The sequence below is a fragment of the Bombus huntii genome, chromosome 4 (genome assembly GCF_024542735.1).
Source record: "Bombus huntii isolate Logan2020A chromosome 4, iyBomHunt1.1, whole genome shotgun sequence".
Lineage (NCBI taxonomy): Eukaryota > Metazoa > Arthropoda > Insecta > Hymenoptera > Apidae > Bombus > Bombus huntii.
The window spans coordinates 7,130,365-7,152,729 of NC_066241.1; the positions used below are offsets into that span (position 1 = coordinate 7,130,365).

Here is a 22,365-nt window from a genome sequence, read left to right on the forward strand (position 1 = left end):
ATTTCCTTGAAAAATTCGCCTCGATTTGTCTATCAACGTTTTCCATTATTCTGATTTATCTGTTCGATCGTTCGTATATTCGAGATCCTTGGAATTTTGCAAATTCGATGTGTTTGATCACTTTGGTATTTTTCCTTTGATACTTCACCTTTGTGCGTGGCTGTTTATCTACATTTCGAAACGAATTTTCGATAGAAATTTAAACAAAATCTTACGTATAAAGAATTCTGGCCAGAAATAGGTAAGAATCGTTATATTATTGTCGAGGGTTTCTCAAAATGTTAAGAGGTTTTAAAAAGTGTAGGATAGGAATCGTTTCGATTGTTGGAGGAAAAGTATCGGAGGACCAACACATCGGACAAGAACTTGCAGTATTTTAATGAAACGGAAAGCAGTTGGACGAGAGTGTCCGGTATTCGAAAAATCCTCTGCTGATATTAGCGATGCATGGATGTGACGGTTACGCATTTCGAAACCAACGGGCGAATCTCATTTTTTCCGTCGGCATGAAACCGCGCGACCTTGACAACTCGATGACCAAGGATTAACATATACATAGAATCTTCCGAATTCCTGCTCCCGTTGATCCGTTTCGAAACCGTGAAGAAATTTCATCGATTTCGCAAAACTCGCTATTCCGATATAGGCAAAATATTGTGGTTATCAAATTATCAGTGAAACAAATTTTAGTGAAAATTACATTTGCAACGGTTAAATTTTTTTTTAGCCTGAAACTTTTTGTTTCTTTTATTGAGAAAACAAGAATGAGAAAGGAAGCATGAAATTACAGGATGAAACAAAGAATTTCTCAACTTCTCACTCAATCGCAATAATTAGTATTTCTGCAATATTATACGCTATGAATGATACATTACGAAATCGCATCTCAACGATTTACAAATCGCTTCTTTAACTATCGCAATCAATATACGTACACGTACAATACCATGTACAAACTTTAGACCATCGATCAAATGGATACACTTGAATACTAAAACTTGATATCAATTTAAATATGTTACTCGTTAAAGGGTATTTGATTCAAGAATTATTGTAAATTTGTTAAAAAGATATTTGTATAATTTGAAGAAAAAAAACAATATGTATTTTGTATAGATTTCTTTCGTTCTTTCCATAGTATAATAACGAAAATAATTACAAATTTGTCTTTCGAAACGTGTTTTAAAAATACGATGAATTATCCTCGGGAGATAGCTTAAAATTTCTGCATAGAATAGACTCGTACATCTTCTTCCGCGAAGCAAGCAAATGATATAGATTTCTGCGTTCTGTGATCGAGATGTGCAAAAGTTCAACGATTACGAATCGTCCGGTAAATTTAAATTTCCCGTAGCTATTTGCGGATCGATCACACGGACCAGAGCAAGACACGATCGCGTGCGAAAGGAAAACTTCCTGTCGGCCACGAAATGGTCTCTGGGCTCGGCCGTACACCGGCAACACTTCGAATCCCATAAATTAGCGGTCGTGGGGATGGCACTCTACGATTTCCGAGTAATTCTCGTGACCCGTGAATTTCGCACGATGTCATGTCCCGTTTTTTTTTCCAGGAATGTCCTTCGTTCTAGTTACCATCCTTTCAGATTGGAATTGTTTTGCGAATCTCTTTTCACAGGTGCAAGCGTATCTACGTACTTTGCGAACCCTACGAAATCTATTGTTTGTAGAAAGCATTATCGATTTGATTGTAGTATTTAACAAAGTCGTTGAGTTTATTGATAATAGCATTGGATGATAAATTGTATTGTAGAAGATACTGATTCAAAGGTTTGTTTAGTTATCGCTCTGTTTGTTTAGTTATAATGTATCGCTGGATAAATATATGATGAGAAAGTATAGACAAGATATTATCAAGATTATTTACAAGGTCAAATATGTTTTTCTTCTCTTTAAACAAAATTTCTGCTTCTAAATGTAAATTAAAAAATTAAACACAACGAAGCTTGACCTTTTTCAATCTTCGTCGAACGCGTTATTTCATTGGAAGATAATAGGAAAAGGCAACGAACTGAAATAAATAATTCAACTTGATTATTGAGAGAGTCGAAAAAAAACGAAATTCTGTTTGTTTCTACGATGCTTTAAAATACGAATCACACATAAAATGGATCGTCGCAATTAAGATCAGACTCACTGGTTTCTTTACTGAAACGAGGAAAGTCAGTGGAAAGAAGAAAGTTTCATTTCTCCTGCTAGATACCTCTCTCGGTATTAGAAAAATGGGGCATTCGTTTCTTTGTTTCTACGACTTTCAGACCGAACGAAGAATTGTAACGTGGGATTTAAGGGCTCCAAGAGTTCACGACCCGTGAACGACCACAACTAGAATTTCAACGAGACCATTTTAATTTCAAACAGACCGGTTTCTCCAAATAGTTGTTGCAGCTCCTCGGTTTAATGATTTAGTATCCTCCTCCACTAGGAAAGTATTAATTCTAGTCGGTAATACCATCGAAATGATTCTCCTTGGAAAGAACAATAACGTTTCAACATAATACTGTAATAAAAAAAGAACAAATCAATCTCACGATCGTTTCCGGAATTCATTTTTTAAATTATTGTTTCGTTAGGTTGATAATAAATGTTCATAAGTAATTAACTGTCTTCGATATACTTAAGCCTTGCATGAGACGGACTAATCAGGCACACGTAGCAAGCTACGGTATGTACCTTAATGTTCAATTTAAGAAAGACAATGACTCGTTTCCATAAGTTTATTTATCGCTTCTAATGAATTAATAAATACATATGTATGTACTTTGTTTCTCGTATATATTCAGCGAGTGTATTTCGACTATAACATTATGCCGATGCTGTGTTGAAGAATGTTCGAATGATAGAATTCCGAGTAAAAACGCTACCGATAGCCTTTCATATCTCGAACACGCCTTTCTGCTATCTTATCGAACCATAGAAATCTACAAACTTTTAAATTCCAACCGAATGTTATACGGCTCACTCTGATCTGTAATTTCAGCTCAGGGAGGATCTATCACTTTGTCTTTCCGCGTAATCTCGACAACTAAAACAAATATATGTGCATGCTGTGCGTTAAAACGCAGCGTCGTTGGAGATATCAACGGCCGTTCCAATAGTTACGTAAATAAGCAGAGAAGATAACAGTCGTTCAGAGAATTGACTACTGAAAATTATCTACCATCGATTTTCCATCATCTGCGTTTAGACGAACTACAAATCCTCGAAAAGAAGGGAAGCAATTAGAATTTTGTTGATTTAAAATTGTACGTTACGACTCAAATAATTATATACCTAAATTTCTTCTAATTATATACGCATATAATTACTTTTACGTTATACTAATCTAGAAGCAATATTTCCACAATACTAACGATCCTCAACATTGATTACTCCACGAGTCTTCGCCATATGTATAACGGTAAAAGACAGTGGCATCGTTATATTTAAAGAGCATGCATTCATTGTTACCAATTAGAAGGATAAAAACATTGCGGAACTCCCGGCTAACAATACCAAAGAGCCGGTTGAAAAGTATCCGGAAAAGAAGTGGTGATCGCACTCGAGGAGCCCTGTTAAACGTAATTTCTATCGCGATCACCGACTGTCTCTTACGCCTATTTTCTAAAACCACGAGAACCAAAGAGGAGGAGAGAGAGAGGGAGAGAGAAAAAAGGCCTCTCATTACAATGGAATGCGCGGAGGGAACAATACTTGAAGGAACAAACACCATAGCAACTTCCGGCCACGACGAAGGCGGTGGCCTCCATGGGAAGGCTGGCGGGGACCTGCTTTTAAATTAACACGCGGTAATTACAACGACTTGTAAGCATCCGCGTTATCTCGCATTCCTGAACAAGAGCCAGGAGTCACTTTCCATGGGTAGCTTAATAAGAGCTGATTGGAGACGGTCCTTAATTCACGAAAGACTAATTTGGTGATATTTTATTTGGTGGTATTGCCCAAAGCCAATTACTCTGACAGAAGAAGCAACTAAGCAGTCAATGTCATTTTATACAATTCCTATGGAGATCTCATAGAGATAATCCTCTGAGTTGTTTTTAGCATTTCTTTAATAAGAAACATGAACAAAAATGTTGCGCATAGGTTGAAGATTTTATTAAGATTAGAGATTTGTTTTCTGACGAATAGAGCAAGGAAAGGAATAGAAACAAAGATACAGTTGATAAAAATAAAAATACAAAATAGAGTGTCATTTATAGGTTTACTAAAGGCATAAAAATTTGTTTTTAGATAAAAAAGATTCTATTAAATTTGTATCTTCTCTGTCTCTATTCCTCTATGTCTAACTAAAGTTGATAATGCAATGAAAAACGATATCTTGGATTACTCTAATTTAGTATACAAATTATAGAACAATCGTAACATTTGGAACTAAACGGTTGACTAAATATATGTAGTTCTCACCACAATTGGTTCTTTCTTTTGAATACGCCCCCTCTGAAGCTCCCTGACACTCTAAAACACGAGCTCATAGTTTTTCCTGACAGTTAGCTGGATTCACAATATAAGAGAGCCACTGAGAAATTCTTGTAATGTGTTCATATACAAATGCACCACGATAATATCGAGCTTTATTAATCTGTTTCAATGATCCATAAGTCAGAGAACCACTGTGATAAAAGATAACTAACATGATGTGACACAATCACAATCATCTCCATGTCCGTGCTATGTATTTCCGGAAGATTATTTGCTCGCAACGCTTTCTGGCACGATTTCCTGTATTGTCATCATTCTCAAATACCTAGAATTTCGCGACGGTCTGATTAAGCTCATTGGAACGCAGATTATTTAAAAGTAGTTCTATTGTTGGTGTCTACTATAATATTATTTCAATTCTACTGAATATAATTTTAATTTTTAAATCTGTAACATCTAATTGTTTAACTGTCGTGTTTGAAGTACAGTCTAATTTTTAATATTTGACATGTGCATTTTACGTTACTACTAACACGTTTATACAACTGCATTCGAAACGTATTAAAGCGTATCTGGATATTTTCTGAGACCTTACTGATGCGCAGCATCGGGTTAAGTGCTAAGGTTGCCGGCTTGTGCACGTGTGTTAGCCGTTCATATATCTTCTATTGCACTTTTTGTTTTGCATCGTTACCCTCTTAACCCATTCTCCACTCTCAATCGAACGGTATGTATGTATATGCTTCGTAAGTCAATTATATAACCCTATTTCTCCTGATACATTTAACTGTCTATATATGACTTACAATGACAGTAAAAATGTTACAATCTGTTATTGGATCAAATCCTCTACAATATTGCGTTTATGCAACCTTCGTTATTTCTCTGTTTAGTTCTTAATGGATTAAGAATACCCCTTCAATACTTTTTCTTTTAAAAAATAAAGAACTTGCGAATACTTTGTTAGTGAACATATACTGACATAATAGTCTTCCCAATTGGTTAATAGGTTAAAAAAATCAGATTGGTTTTCCCTATGTTAAAAATAATGATACGGGAATAGATTAACGAATCTATTTTTTGCAGGAATCGAGTTGCATCGATACATAGAGCGTACGAAACGCGCGAGAACGGAAAGCAGAGTCGATGCCACGGAGGTGCACGAAGGAGGCCGAGCGGGTTCGGAAGCAGCCGAGGCCATCTGTTACGCTCGGTTCCCACGCTTCCGCCGTCGCCTTTCCCCGCCTTTGGACCAGTCCTCATCGGTCCTTTTCTTGCCCCCTCCTTAGCCGACACTGCCGGCTCTCGCCATCGCTTTATTTTATATAGCCGGAGAACGCTTGGACGTCTTTAACCGCGAGTCCGCGTTTTCTGTTACGAACTTACGAGGCGAAACTTTTGTCCATTATCGCGAGATTTCTGCTCGTCGTAGTTTCCGTTTGGCTCGGTCTCGAGGCGTTAAGTAAAAGTTGTACGACTAGTCTTGTAAGGATAGGACCGGCCAAAATCTTTATCTCTTTCGGTCCCGTTCTGTGTACGTCACAACAAAAACAAATGTTCCAAGATGTTCCCTACGTATTTTACTTTCTTACGTTCGTTTGAAATAAATCGAATGTTTTACAGCAAAATTCGTTACCTTATTTCCTTAATATCTACTTAAGCAAGCGTTAGCTATTCAATGTTGTTAGATGACATAATATTGAAGTGTTATATGAAATGGTACATAATTTCTTTTCATGACTCTCACATTTAAGAATTAAAACTGAGGTTAGAATTCCAGTTAATCTTTCTTGCGAGTACAGCCTATTTTTACTGAATCGAAACTATAATCTCTGTTAGCAGCATAACTCAATGTTATAAGCAAGAGATTAAGTACGTTATGTATTTCAGATTTCTCTTAAATGTGAACGTTTCCGTGGGAGCAGTTAGATAAATTCAGCCGGGCGGCTTCGCTTTCTCCAGTTTGTTCATCAAGCAAGCCGACTGCGATACTTGAAACTGGTCCATGTAAGTACAAGTATCTATCTAGGAGAACTTAGAAAGAGGTCGTTTTTCTATCAGAAGAAAACCCGAGTACAGATTGATCTTCCTTTCCAATCCAATTTCGCCATTACAATTATCAAACTTTCCATGTTAAATGCATTATTGATAATTATTACGAATATACTGTTTTACTTATTATTTTAATAGATATTATTGCCATCCGATATATTTAGTTACGCCAGTGGCACGAATTAGCCTGCCAAAGAAAAAAAAGTTGCTTTCAACGTGGGGCACGTGCCGTCTGCAGTCGCGCCGCCATTGTCATCTTCCCAGAGGCTGTGTTTACACAAACGCATTCCCCCAATCGCCCCCTGCGCAAAGTTGGCACTCCCGACCACCAGCCACTGCGTACAGAGAACGTTCTTAAATGTGTTCGTACAAAAGGAATCGTAAACGGCGCGCACGTGTGTTGACGACGCGTCGTCGAGGGGGCTGGAACGATTAAACCGACCGCAAAAAGAGATGGACTCGATTCTTTAAATACACGGTCAATATGACAGGGGGAGCGACCATGGTGACAATGTCGAGTGACTTCTAGCGACCCCTTGTTTACCTATGAATAAATTCCATTTACTTCGTTACATAAAAACATGAGGATAAAAGGTCGAAAACATAGCCAATAGATTACACATTCGAACAAAGTTAATCCCAGATATTGTGTATAGTAGCTCACTAAAGTATTCGTACATTTATTACAAATGTATGCGTATTTCTGTGCTATATGAAACATTTTGCAACTTCACTAGCATTGTAATGAGATTAGGCTATAATTGTTACGTTGGTAAAGAAAATTTACATAGAAGCTACAAAATATTTAGTGTAAGTATATGTATATACGTAATTGAAAGTTCCTAGTAATTTTAAAACAATTTGCCGAACAATTTAAAGAATGTAGAGGGCGGTGATCGTGAGCAAACGATTACGTTGAACCTAACTCGAGACAGATGATTTTATGGCGCAGTAATCGTCGCGGTATGCAATCGATAATAAAGGGACGATCGACCCTGTGAACGAAGCCAGGTTCGGAAACCTTTGTACATGATGAACAATTTGAAACGTGTTGCTGGTTGTCGTGGCATAAATCAGTCGCTCTGTCGGCATGATTAGAAACTCTTTGGAAAATACGCGGCGAACATTGGAAGGAACGGCGTAGTATCGGTTCTGTTGAAACAGGCTGTCTGTCGCGTCTCATGGCAACGCGACCTTTTCTTTAGGTTATGTTATGTGATTGTTTTAATCAAAGAACATCGTACATAACATGAAACTATGTTACATAATCTAAATGAATTTTTGCAGTTTGTCGGAATATAGTAACGGGTAATATAATCACTTGCTATAATACAATACTTATTCTGTGCACATATTAGGTTGATGCATATGAAATGTCCTCTCAAATGAAACTAATCACGTGCAGGTTCTTCAAATCATCATATCTATGTTGAACTGATAATTCTCAGAAATCTAATATAATTAAAGCACTTATTCTTTAGGAAACTATATCATGTAAAAATCACTTTGATTAAATTTACATGTAATGCATTGAAGAATCTATATAGTATATGCGGTTAAATTTCATTTCAAAAAGAACATTTCATATACACCAATCTAATACATAGAAAAGAAATATTAGTGGAGAAGCATGTTTTTAGAAAATATAATACAATATTACTAAAGCTATAATAAAGTATCGCTTAATTTTGGAATAGATTGTACAAACGCACTCGAGGAATAGATACCGAAATCCCTTCTTTTTTTCGGAGTTCAAGATTTATATGTTTTGTTCTGGGCGTTGTAAATGAGTCCCTCGCGGTTCGATAGCCACGAATGCGTGTATTTAGTTCGATAAGAGAGCTAATATGCAACGTATTCCGACAGGGGCGCGTACGCAAAAGATGGAGACTGTGCCAACAACGCTTGCAACGATATAGAATCATGAATGGTACTCTTGTAAACGATATCGAAACGCAACCCTCTGTTTCCGTTTTGTCCAATAATAGATTTCCCCCATTCTGCGGTTTCCCTTTATTCGCATGAAGATTATGTTACACGCCTGTTCGGCACGGTTAGTCGTGAAGCTGAATGTAACGAACGATAAACCTAACCTAAATTAAGCGGAAGTAAAATTTATTTTTCAAAAACAAAAAATACGTGTTTTTTTTATAATAATAACTGTTCCATAAATGTTATTAAAAGATTAGGGATACTTCAAATTAATTTCATGGTCGTCTAGAACTTCTTTTTTTTAACACAAACAAACAAAAGTAAACAATCACGCGGGCCACTGGTTACAAATATAAATGCATGGAGAACTGAAACGCATAACCGGCGATTAACCGTAGCTGCTCGAAGCGTATAGCAACAGACCGTTATCTGAAACACGTATGACGATAAACTTGAAACTCTGCTCCAGTATATTCGAGGAATGACCTACGTGGAAGTTGGCATGTCTTGATTCGTTTGCAAATTAAACAACGTATAAAACACTTTCTGATATTTCATTGAAAACAGTTTCTAATCCACCCTACAAAAATTAAAATGTCATTGACTCACGTAGGATGTTTACATATTCGTAACTAAAGAAAACATTCGAACATTTATGATAACCTTTTATGAATATATATTACATATATATGTTATACGAAACATCTCGAAATTTCATTAGCAATGTATTGAGATAGATTGATAAAGTGAAACAACTTTGGAAATGCAAATACATATAGAAGATGCAAGATACTACATCACAGAAGTATTTAAAGAATCAATATATAGTGAGGCTATATTCATGCTATGATATTAATTTTTTACTAAGTATCGTATGCTTACAGTATACACTTTGTAATTTAATTGTATACAATTTGCAATATAATGATAATAAACGAGCCTTATGACAGCGCTAATGAAATTTCAAAATGTTTTACATAACACATACGATATATATACAAAAGTTTTCTATGGTAAGTATTTGAATTCTTTCATGAGCTACTGTAAATACACACAACACAATGCGCCTTGCCAGTTTTCCCTCTTACGAACCAACCTATTATTATTGCAAGGATTAAGCTTTCAAAGCATTACTACAAACCGCGACAAGCAATGTTAGAAATAAAAAAAAAAAGATATAATCTAACCTCATCGGTAATAATCGGCGCCTTGTCCATGTTGTCGTTGATCGGGCTGGGTGGCGACGTGGGGCTAGCACTGGGGCTCACATGAAACCCCTTCGACTCCTTGGCAGGCCTCTGGGGGGACACCCTCGCGGGGAAGCTCAAGGTTTTCGTCCACTGCGACAGACCACGCACCATCTTTTTTTCTTCTCGTCCAAAATTTCAACGATACAATATGCAATAATACTACTACATTCGTATATGCGTCTCTAAACGAGTGAGTTCAATGCGCGACGATGCTTCGACACTGTCGCAACTGTTTTAAAAAACGGGTAAAACACACAAGAAAACAATACGACGATGGACCGATATCGGCATTTGTTTCAGCGCGAATCTCAATTTTCACGAACCTCGGGAAAAAATTCACTTCGAAGAGTTAACTGGCCGCTTATAAATATTAATAAGCGTTTCGAGAGATCGGCTGGCGTTGTATCCGTGTCGTGACACGCATGGAAACGGTCTGCTAGCACGCGCGCCAGCCAACGCACGCCACGAAGTTTACTGACAGACTGTTCGCAGTCCGGTCGGTCGGTTCTCTCTGCGGAACGGTCGCGTCATGCCCGCTGGACCAAGCGCGCTGATTGGCGGATCCGATAGAAAGCGACAGGCGATGAGCGCGCGACGAGGACAGACACAATGGAAAATGGCCAATGGGGTGGTTCGTTATGCGAGATGGAACGAGACAAAATCAGCAGGATTCACGCGAGATGAACCGCGACCGCGATATAATTTTCAGAGATGTAAACTCCTGTCCGTCGAGGGAGTCCGTTGCCTTCTTGTCTCTTTCTTCGTTCCAGTGAACGAAGGGAAGGCAGAGAACGAGAGAAGCCTAATAGTATCCGCGAGACAAGGACAGAGACTAGGGAGAGACGGTGAATGAAGGAACGTGTGAAAGAGATTATCGGATATGTGGCACAAGTACAGTCGCCGCTGACTTCATGGATCGCGGTTTAGAAATCGTTTAAGGTTACCTGGGATGTTCGCAACGGCTTGATAAAATGCCCAATAAAAGTCATTCTTATATCAGAGTATCATATAATATATACAACAAACTACGATATCCTTGAATCTTCTTCAAATATCACTTATCTTTTACAGGAGATTTCAACGAACGAATCATTTTTCTACAGAATTCAACAAATATGTAGATTCAATAATAAATTTCAATGGAAGATAAGATCCAGTGATAAAGAAAATAAATCTTTATAAAGTATGTCAGAAACTGTAAGTTCTACTAAGATAAGTGTCTCCATAGAAAAGATTACCTGAATTTCCCTTTGCGTTACAGCTCTCAATTTAACGACTAATCAAATTATATCGATGTAGGATCTAAGTAATGACCTGGAGACAGGTTGTGAGACGGTTTCTATCAGAGCGGTACTTTTACTGGCGCCCTTTCGGAGACAAAGAATTTGTCCGCGGCGATAGCGACTCGTGATCAGTAAAGACACACTCGTGTTGCCAACTGCAGGTATGGCGAGATGGTGGGGAGGAAAACGACATTGTAAAGCCCGACTGGCGAGGCATGTTCCTTACTCCTTACATTCAGCCGCGTTCAGCTGTATGTAAGTACGCGGACAAGATCTAGCCAGCTGCGGCCTTCTTCGACCTTCCCCCCACCAGGCCGGAATCGAGCCTTCTGGCCAGCTACACGAACCGGTACGCCAGCGTTCTAACAAGGAACATCCGCGAAGACTCCGCCTTCGATCTTCGTGAGACGCTATCTCGTCAGGACAGTCGAAAACGGGCCACCTTTGTAATACCTCGTCTCTTTGCGCTTTTATGGTATGTTGATGATAGTAAAATGAAAACTTCATTTTGTTACGTGAAGTAGAGTGTAGTAATAGGACCATATAACGGATATGAATGTAAATAAATCGCGGAAAAGACAATATACAGTTGGTAAGGTCATTTTTGGATATAATAATATGTAATAACAGTGGCGATAATGGTAATTACGAAAGGGTGAAACGTCGTTTTGAACAATTTTTATTTGTAATTCAATTTCCCAATTTGAATCTATAATGGTAGTCAGAAATAAAAGAATAAAGAGTTTTACAATTCCAAGAATTTATATCACCGATATCATAGATCTGCTTTCTAATACCTAACGCGTTAGTCAGTTCTTCCATTCGTTATCCTATCTTGTCTAAATGACACAGTTTTGACCAGTGACTTCACCCTTTCAGTTGGTATTCATTATGGTCATTCAGAAAGTTCGAGGAACGAAAGATTTGAATCTTTAATTTACCAGATCCCGCGTAGTTCGGAGGTTACACCATCTGTTTCTGCTTTTTTCGAAAATTCCAGGTGACCATCAGATAAACTACGAGTGTCTCGCCCTTCTCTGCGGGGTGTGTATATTTTAGGGCTTAGGGGAACGATCCATGTCGAATTCGAAGCACGTCCTTCTCTGTCGACGTTAATTAACATGACATATGCTCTTGCACATATTTCAGCTTCGTGCTATGGTAACCCCTAACGCTATGCAATTGCACTGTTGAGAACAATGAAATCTATTTAAAAAGCTGTAATGAATTGAAAGAATATCTATTGCTTCTTTGTAGATTTTCTTATTTATTTTTATTTATTATTATTTTTTTTATTTTATTATTATTATTATTATTTTTATTTATTTCTTATTTATTTTTATTTTAAGCACTATCTCAAGGAATTTATAAGAAAATCATATGAATATTCCAATTTTACGTATCATGTGATTTGCAAAAATTCCTACCAAACTAATGGTTTTACTTTTAGGTTGCGATGAGTGTAGTCGAAGTGAATTGTAAGAATTGTTATTTAAAACCGTCGACCAGGCCATTAATAGCATTGTTCACCTTGACTGGATACGTTTTATCGAGAATACTTCCGTTCATTTACTGTTCTACTTACATACCTATTACTTTACTTGAAGTTTTTGTTTTCAAAGGAAAGAATAGGAGACAATGTTAATGCCGTCTTGAAATTTGTATACTTGAGGATTCTTTTATTTGAAGTTTGCAACAGGTGTGCCATGTCAGGTCGCATTAATACTTTGAAGGCGTACTGCAATTTTACTGACTGATATTCACGATCATGCACCTTCCCGACCCTTCTTGTACGCCAGGCAGGTGTCTTTCCCCTCTTTTCTCTCTAGATCAAAATCTTTCTTTCTTCAGGGTAAACTTGCACGAGTCTCGACAGTTCTCCCTCGAAATTCTCCCTCTTTCACAGATTTTTGTTTGCATTTCTAGAATGCTACCAGCTTACGTTTGACTCCCCTTCCTTTAGATGTTAAACGGGAAAATGAATTTGTATTATTTTTTTCTTTAGGAAAAATTTGATAAAATATCTTTTATAAGATATTTATAAAAATCTGACATCTTAAAATAAACACTTCAAAATACATCACACGATGTCTTAAAGATGACAGATTCCTGTTCCTAAGACGTCAATAAGGTGACTTTATACTATTTAGAATGTGAACAGAAATGTCGAAGTTGAATGTTTTGTCACAAGGCTGGATTTGTCAAAGAGGATTGCGAAAAAAATAGAGCACGTTAATTCTGAGAGATTTCACTACGTTGACATTTAAAAAATCACTCGTGTTTTGTTTCAAAGAGGATTGCAAAAAAGCCAGATGTGCTAAGTCAAGAAGATTTCACCGTTAAAGGTGAAAAATCACTTCTGTCCATTAACCGTTCGAATCACAAAACGCGAAAAGCAAAACCGTAGTCGCAGACCGTTGCATTTTCCAACAGCACAATTCAGGCCACTTTTGCGATAGAATATCGCGCACTAATGTAATTGGTGCGTAACGTTTCTCGTGTCAAGGGATCCGATATCCTTAATAACCAGTTTCTCCGATTTCCAAACACGTCCCCCAGATGCTGACTTATCAGAAACGTATGTGTCAGCTTATTTAACCCTAATGGAACCGGAACTCACGAAAAAACTACCCTTTGTCCTCTCATCCACATCCCTTTATCATCCGTTGAAATTAGTCATGTGCATGAAAGTCAACTAAATTACGCGTGAAGAACGAAGATCACAGAGAAATACCACGATATAACGATTATTTTTCATACGAACAATTTTTAAATTCGGCTCCTTATCAACCAATAGCAACAAAACCGTTTGCATATTATGCGCACTCCGTAGATTTTTGCGTTTTTAAATTACCTAATAAATGCACAGATATTTACAGTGTATCAACGATAGTCGATCGTCACCTTTCAAAGCGACGAGCAAAATAGAAAGTTGCGTGCACGATGCCACAAACGTTTGAGCCACGATACATCTTCTTATCGTAGACGAGTTTGGAACTGACAGTCTCGTGATTTCTCCATGGACTTCCGTCTATATTGGTGCACGAACATCCTGCAACCGCGAGGGAAATCGCGATTACGTTCGTAGCAGACACGTAAGGCTGGCACGCGTTCCCCTGACGTTTAGTCCAGTTTTGCATCCGGCACAGGTAGATACTGGGGAAAGGTCGAGCGACCGACCTGAATAAGTTGATGGTTACGCAATAATCGTGGTGCACCAGCGTGCTTTTTATGCTGCAAGGCTGGTCAGCTTGGAACGAGAATAGGTTCGAGACGTGCATATTTAGATTTAAAGATAATCGACAATGAAACACTATTTTACATAAGATCTGGATTATTCTATTTAAACGCAGAATAAGAGAACATTGTAAAGATAAATATTCGCTATTTTATGTAAGATGTGCATTACTACACGTACGCGTAGAATAAGGAAAAATTAAGAATATAAAGATTGCAAAGGGTGTAGAGTTAAATTTCTCTTCAGAAATCGAGTAAGACGAATCTTCGTATGACGAAACGAGGAATCAGTGAATTTTATTATCGATGAATCTTCCATGCGATGAAATAATCTCAAGCATAGAATAATGAAAAAATTCTAAAATATGAATCATCGAAAATTCTAAATATCTATAACCATTCAGGAAGGTATGGATTTCAATATTTCTACGCAGAATGCTCCTTTAACAATTGTAAAATAAATCATCCATATTATACAATATAATAAACCCATCCTAATTTACCTATTATTACCGATATATCGATATTCCCCGCAACAATTCGTGATCTAACGTTACGAAGTACTCCAGAAGATACAAAAGATTTCTTTTGATCCATCGACACTATTTCGATTTCCACACGAGCATCGAAGAATAAAGGACCCTCGATATAAACATTCAGAATCGAATACCTCTTCGAAAAATCAATCCTACGTTGGATACGCTTTTGAGATACATTTGTTCCACGTCACAGGAGGAAATAAAATCGACGAAATTTACTCTCGATCGATATTGAACGCAACAGATCGCGCATAAGGTGGGTCCAACGCGCTCCGAAGGGAACAAAGAAGGATTTTTGGAGGCGCCGATGCTAGCAGCACCTGGAGAGTCGATGTGAGGGACCATTCGGAGGATAGGAACAGCCCGGCGAATAATATTGGGAAGTGTGCAGCTGTCACAGCAGCTGCAACCCTCCTCCCTTGGCTCACAATCTGACCGGCAGCTTTTCTGCCTCCTCCTCAGTCTCCTCTGCCACTTTTGCCTCTCGTTTGCCATCACCTCATTCTCATGGTCTAACTTCTGCCTCGTATTCTCATTCCGGTTCTCTTCGTGAACTTCTCACAAAAACTATTGCACCTACAACCCTTTGACCATCGTGAATTTCCTGAAGGAAACTCTTTCAAATTTTTTCCCCCTTTCTTCCGTCTTTCTTTGGTTACGATTTCGAGCTTGTAGCGTTAGGTTACGGAGTTTTCCAAGTATAGGATTGGAAAGTTACGGTGTTGCATATTCAACTGCCTTGTTAATTAAGGCTTGTTAATTAGATATATTATACACGAATTGATCATAATAGGTTACCTAGTTTTCAGTAAAGAAAAATGAAAAAATATTTTATAAAATACGACCATGAAACCAAACGATACTTCACTCGGTAATAAATATTAATAGAACTACGCCAAGTAGATAGAGAATGAAAAATAGAATTAGTCATAGCGTTTTGATAACAGGGGAAAGCACCACGGTGTTCTCACAAATGCTTTCTTGAGAAAGAAAAAAGAAGTAGGGAGTTGCTCGTTCCCCGTGTCGAATAAGCATCCCTTAAAACGTGAAATGAGAGCGTGCATCGAGGAAATGAATGTGCCCTCAGCACGTTAATGGACTGGTTGTTCAAAGGGGGCCCCTTTCGTTTCCGCGTGAACATGTGGGTGTATATCTAGGCCATGCTAGTTCCTCGTGGAGCGATCAACCCCGTTTTTTCGAAGCCAACCACCGAGACCATCCTCTTTAACGAGGAATGTACGGCATCGGTCAGCTGCTCTTTCTGTAAAACTAAACTTCCTGCGCCACGTGTACATCTGCTCCTTCCCCGAACACCTGGTGGGGGAAATCTCGTGGTCCTGGATGGGTATAATGTAGTCACGTATAGCAGGTATCCCGAAGGTTCCTCGGGACTCTGTGTACAATGAACGAGCAACGTAAATACTCTCGTTGTTAATTGCACGTATACAAGATTTATTCAATGTTTCGTGCTCTTCGGTACTTGTGGGGAACGATAATGGATTATATGATATTATTACCTCGTTGAAAAAGAATGTGTGAGAAGGTTCCATTGAGATTCTTGGATCCTATACGGGTATTTAATATTGTTGCGTGTATCGTAATTTATGGGTTCTTGTAAACGAGGAATAGGTGTTTAGTGATACGAATGTGTGTCTAAGTGAAATTTTTGTAATTATTTGACATATAAGTTGGATGATAATATTCGTGAAATCGAAATTAATAGGCTGGAGCCTTTACGAAACATTGGAAATAAAATATGTATAGTATCAAACCTATTATAAAAGTAAAACAAGGGAGAAAATATTTGGAGCTAATATGGATCTCCTTATTAATTTTCACAGTTTCATTAAGAGTCCCTTTAGCGGTTCAAAGTTAATAATTATTAATTATGAATTATACCATAAGAAATGTTAACAGACTCCATTTCGTAATCTCAACTTCTTCAATCTTGAATTCGTTAATGCTTTGAAGTACAAAAAATATATTTTTGAATCCTATATTATAAGAGAACAAAATAGATATAAAGGCTATCATGATATAAAACTGAGTTGAATTTGTCGAATCAAGCTGAATGTACTTGAGTAAATACGTTCACCACTGTAAGTCACTGCGATCTCATTAAACACTCAAAATATACTTTCTTAAAAAAAGGCTTAACCCTCCTCGTCAAAAAGATAGATACTTTACCTACTCCAAAAAAGAAAAAGAGAAAGAAAGAAAGAATAATTCCTCACCATTCTGTCGAAGTAGCTCACAAACCACGTCATGATTCCACTAACACTGTAAACGTATTCAAGGCGTCATTTTTAATTAACACATCCTTTCCATTCACCGACAAAAACCATGGCCGTCCCGTTGATTCGGAGGACCGGAAGTCGGAACTATTATGACCGGTTTCGAGAGGTTGGTCGGGTTATCCGGCGCAATTACATTGTGCTTGGCTCGTCGCCCTGTTCGTTACGAAACTCGAACTTTTTCACTATATGGCAGACATACAGATACATACATACGTTTCGTTGGTTCGTGAAATTATTCGATTCCTCCAACTCCCGTGAATTCTATCGATAGGTAAATCTCAACGGTGTTGGCTTCTACACCGAGAGTTCAAGTTTGTCGATGGAATCTATGCATTCCACTTGAGCCACGTAATTAACACGAAAGCGGGACTGACAACGTTCAGCGAATTCTCAACAAATCGCCTTAACTGCACCTTCTTGTCTCTTAGTGATACTTGGGAAAGTCGTTACCTCGTACAGCCATTATAATCGTTCTCTGCTACCTTGAATCGTCTCCAAGAATTCCTGTTGTCCTAATTTGTCATGGCCCTTTGTTTCTCACTAGACAAATTGCTACTTTGCGAAGATGGTTGCTCGGTTGTTGATGTTTGTTGTGGTCGCAGTAAGTTGGTATTCGAGTGGGTGAATACTGTGTTGAAGAGAATGATGAAAGTTGTTGCGGGTTTAATGAACTTTGACTGAAACCATATACAGGGTGGTTCAATCGTCTTGTTAACAGACAAACAAGATTTTTGCTTATGATCGGGGAACGACTGGAAGAATCTTAACTTGTTCTTTGGATTCTTATAAACGTGTTTTTCCTTTGCATTGATAAATCCTTGACGTAAATCCAAAAGGTAATCGTCAATAACGTAATACGTTCGATTGTCGATAAAAGTTTCTCTGGTTGGAAGCAAAATTGTATCGAGAAAAAGCATGGAGATGTTAGCGACCGTTTCAACAAAATTTCTGGAATTCCAAGCAAACGGGACACCCTGTATTCGCGTAGTTGTGTAATCGGCCTTAAGGATAAACGGACGCAAACACGTACCAGCGAATACGCTGGTGAGTAGGGAGGTTCGTATCACAAAACGGCCAAGTGAAAGGATAGGCACCAGTTCATCTTGTGTCTCAACCTCCAACCAACCTTCTCGAATATATCCTTTCGTGCTGCAAGTGCGTCAGCTATTCGCATAAAACAACAGTTAATTCGAATTCACGTTGTTCACCCGCCGAGGAAAACGAGAAACGCAGTTAACTTTAACTATTTTTTTTTCTTTTTTTTTTTAACGAAAACCCATTCTGGTTATTATATTGCTGATTTTACGAGCGCACGCACGAATTGTTACATAAATTTATACCATTCACGGATAACAACCTACATAATTTGTCGGCTCCTTGGTTCAGTAAGTATCTTCGTTTCAACCCTTTCACTACGTAATTTGAAGGATTCGAAACGGTATAAAAATACCTACGTAATTTTCAGTGTTCACGCACGATAAATTTGAATAATTACGTTTGTTAGATTTCAGTCGCGAAACAGGGAGTTTCGTGTTGATACACGTATACGTACATAGATATACATAGACGAGGGAACTGTTAGAAAAATTCTAGCTACATTTTTCAAGTTCTTTATGAACAACGAAGTGTGCAAGAAATTCCATCGGCTCTGCCATTCTCCAATTACATGTTTTTGATTCTCTATCTACTGCCTCCGCTCCATATATTGTAATTTCTTTCGTGCCTATTTAAAATTTGCATCGCTTTCTTCCGCCAATGCTTTTTTACGATCATCCGTACGAAGCGAATCAAATTTTCACCTAAGCGAAAAGCGTATCAGGAAATTTTAAAAGAGAAGAAATTACAGCTCTCTCGATTGATCCTCTCTCTTTCTAACGCTCAGTCTCCTGCCCCCAGTTTCAAACGGAAACCTCCGCGTGCATTTTCTCCATTTACCCTAACCACGAACTATCTCATCATCGCGCGACATTTTTCTCTTATTTCCAGCTCGGCTCTCATCTTCGTAATTATGTATGGTACCATCGTGTAATTAAGAATTCGCTTCCGATGTACGCGTGTACACGTACCTAATGCATATTCGATCGCTATTATGGTCTTTTCCTCTTTATTCCCTTCATCGATCTAATCGACAGACGGGATCTGGACTCAGGAGAGTGTATCATTTCCGCGAGTAATGCAATTTCGTGAAGAAAGAAAGCGGATAGTTATGCAACTGCGTGGCAACTTGTTCGTGGATCGACGATACTCCCAGACGTGGAACATCTTTGAAAGCGTGCAGAACATCTGTTTGCTGCAATTGTGGAAGCACCCCCGGCTAGCAACGGGGAAAGAAACCTAACTCAACTCACGACAGGCCGAAATAGCGAAGAAATCACGCGCCCGCTTGCACGGATCGAGGATGCACCTGCATCGGGTGTATCATCGGCAGCAGGATCACCGGCCAGATGTCCCTCACACCCGTGTCAGGATCCAGAGTGCACGTTTCTGGCTGATATTCAAGTATCCAGATTCGACTATCTTTCGCTTGGAACGCGTTTCTGGATACTTTGAAAAGGTAGGTAGATTTTGGTGTTGTTGGGTGTTATAGAAGAACATATAGTACATAATTATTACATTATACACGACGAGCGTATTTTACTTTAGATGCATCGCGTTGATGGCCGTACACGATAAATGATTTTGAAAGGATTTTGAGCGAGTAGACGATTGTTTCTGACGAAATTACTAATTGCGCGTCTGAAATGCTCAGCTTGGACAAAAACAAAATCGCAACGAAATGCCTTGAGACGTCGTCTTCTCCAGCTTTTTTATCGAACAAACCGGGACACACAGACCTTTGCCTTTCAGTTCCATCCAATTTGCAAACAAACAAGACACGGAATTACGGCGGACACGCCGCCCACTACGCGAGTTAAACGCTGAAATATTAAATGTCTTTATCGAAATACTCGATTTCAAGGACTACGAGTCCAAGCAGCGTGGAATTAATTACGATACATTCTTGCATTATTATTTTCTACAAGCTCCACAAGTATCACATTAGGAACAGGAAATTGTGTCTAAAAATTTGTTTATAACTGCACATCTTACGTACGTTCATGATGAAATTAGTCAACGTAAATTACACGTACAGTATATTTCAAATATCGTATCCAGACGCTTGTTCATTTTTCACAGAACGTTGATTTAATCACAGGCGAAAATTATGCGCTATAGGTAGATAATGACTACACTCTGTTCTTATTACGGTACCTTATATTTTATTACTATAACACCGTACGACCGATTTTCGACGATCGGTAAATACAAATGGGCGAAAGTTACTCGCATTATTTATTACCGATAATGTACACATGTAAATTGATTTCAACATTCGAATAAGAGTAATCAATCTTTGCTTAAAGAACCTAAAGGTCGATGAATTTGAAGCGAGGATCAAAAACTTGCCTAATAATTATATATTGTTATTTATCATGTAATGGGATATCATATTACGTCGGCAGCGTCGTTTCCCTCTCTTTTTCCACGGCCTTTTTATCGGGCAGTGGCGTGCGACCGGCGCGATCATACCGCGTCCGACGTCTTCCGCACATGGAAACCAGAGTAACCAGTGCAGTAAGTAAAAAGCTGCAGCTGTCACAGCACTCACGGCACGGCAGCTGCAGCCGCGGTGCATCGGGGCCTAGCCATCAGAGTAACACGTTTCCAAGCAGTTTTCGTATTCACGGTGATTTCCAATTTTGCATAAAGATCTTCAAATATTCCATGCAAAAATATCGTAAAAGATAGAGCAACCTCTCAGACTTTTCTTAACGTTCTCCACTTTCTTTGCTTTCTTGGAACAAACTGTTTTTAACTGAAAATTGAAGAGACTTTTATTTTCAACGTTAAAGACTTCCCAATGTGAAAAATTAATTGTTAATCGTAAAAAGCAATTTATTGTTTAAACGTTAACCAAAAATTTAGGATTTATTCCACTCCAAAACTATCATCAATCTTTTTAGCGAATATTTTTTCAGATTCTAAAGCCTCGGATGCTAATTGTCGAGTATTGAAGACGTTAATAAAATAGTCGAAATAAAACAGAAGCAAACGATTTTAAATTTACACGAAGCGCACTGAATCCTTAATTACAATAGTTACTATCGCAAAACGTCGTGCTATTCGCGTATGCGCGACCACCGTAGTTCAATGTTCCCTTGCCCATACTAATTCATTCCCTTAAGCTGACATCACGAAACACGACTAACATAAATCTAATACGGAAAATTCCAAGCAAATTTAAATCCCCTGTTCCTATAAAAAAAAATCCAATTTCTATGTGCACGTGCATCAATCTTCAAAAATGAATCGCGAAATTAGAAATTAGAATTTCTATACCAAACGATCAACCGATAACATCGATGGCACCAATACGAAAGCATACAAAAACGGGTCTTGGTAATCGGTCAGCCTCGATCGTTTTGATCGTCACGCGTGTTTATCGGTCAGCGGCTGCATTCCGTGCATATGCAACCGCACACCTAAGATGGATGCGACGAGATGAGAGAAAGTCGGGGATCCTGGCCTCGAGGTTGCCTTCGAGAACGTAACGAAGCGTTTGTAACACGTATGCACACGCGCGATCGTTGCCAACAGATAGGTGTGAACGTGCCGCGAGGAAAATGTCATCGGATGCACTCTTGCTATCCTATCGTCCAATTTTATTTCTATTATTTCTGTTCTTTTTTCTCTTTCATTCAATCCGACCGCGTTCGCAGAAACGAAAGACCGGACTGTGAATTTCTTCATGTAACCTTTGATTTTCCACTGACGAAATCGCAGAAGATTTTCTTGGAACGTATTACAGGCGCAGACAAGGTGATTTTTCAGGTATTTCGTAATTCGAAATGTATCGCGAATATGCATGTTTGCACGAACGACTTGGTTCAGGTAAATACTGATTATATACGATATTTAACATACCTGGTCTCATCGAGCCAATATTGATACACAAAACAGAAAGTTCTTGGACTTTACTAGTACTATCACTTACGTTGGTAGCTATTCAACGTCATTCATGAGTCAGTACCATTCTTGGATTACGGATAATGTTGTTATACAAATATCAATATTACCGTCATTACTATGCTTTTCGTACAAATTTTCCCTTTTCCTATCGCTGATTTCATTTCCTCTTTTATCGTGTGCTTTCTAAATAGAAAACTGTACGACATAATGGAAAGCAGGATCCACGTGGAAAGTTAAAAGAAAATCGAAGAAATAAAAGTTTACGAATTGAAAGTTGTGCAGAGTAATGAAAAGTAAGGTGAACGCGGAAGATCGAGAGAATTAA

At 38.3% G+C, this 22,365-nt stretch overlaps 1 protein-coding gene and 2 long non-coding RNA genes across 7 annotated transcripts in view; 2 read left to right on the top strand and 1 right to left on the bottom strand.

Annotated features, from left to right (window-relative positions):
* LOC126864651 (TNF receptor-associated factor 4) overlaps positions 1-22,365 on the bottom strand; it is a 39,582-nt gene that overhangs the window by 8,891 nt on the left and 8,326 nt on the right. For 2 of the 5 annotated variants that reach the window (XM_050616194.1, XM_050616196.1), the window contains exon 2: positions 9,612-9,764. The exons of 1 other annotated variant lie outside the window; for it this stretch is intronic. In XM_050616194.1, the coding sequence (XP_050472151.1) occupies positions 9,612-9,641 (30 nt within the window). In that variant the 5' untranslated portion in view covers positions 9,642-9,764. Of the gene's footprint in view, positions 1-9,611; positions 10,194-22,365 lie in introns of those variants that run through there. 2 more of the 5 variants (XM_050616195.1, XM_050616193.1) reach the window with 2 other exon arrangements.
* Positions 4,432-9,596, top strand: LOC126864668 (uncharacterized). Its single transcript, XR_007689281.1, has 3 exons — positions 4,432-5,167; positions 5,527-6,207; positions 6,331-9,596. It is a non-coding gene; the product is annotated as an uncharacterized LOC126864668 (long non-coding RNA).
* Positions 10,913-12,185, top strand: LOC126864670 (uncharacterized). Its single transcript, XR_007689284.1, has 2 exons — positions 10,913-11,549; positions 11,958-12,185. It is a non-coding gene; the product is annotated as an uncharacterized LOC126864670 (long non-coding RNA).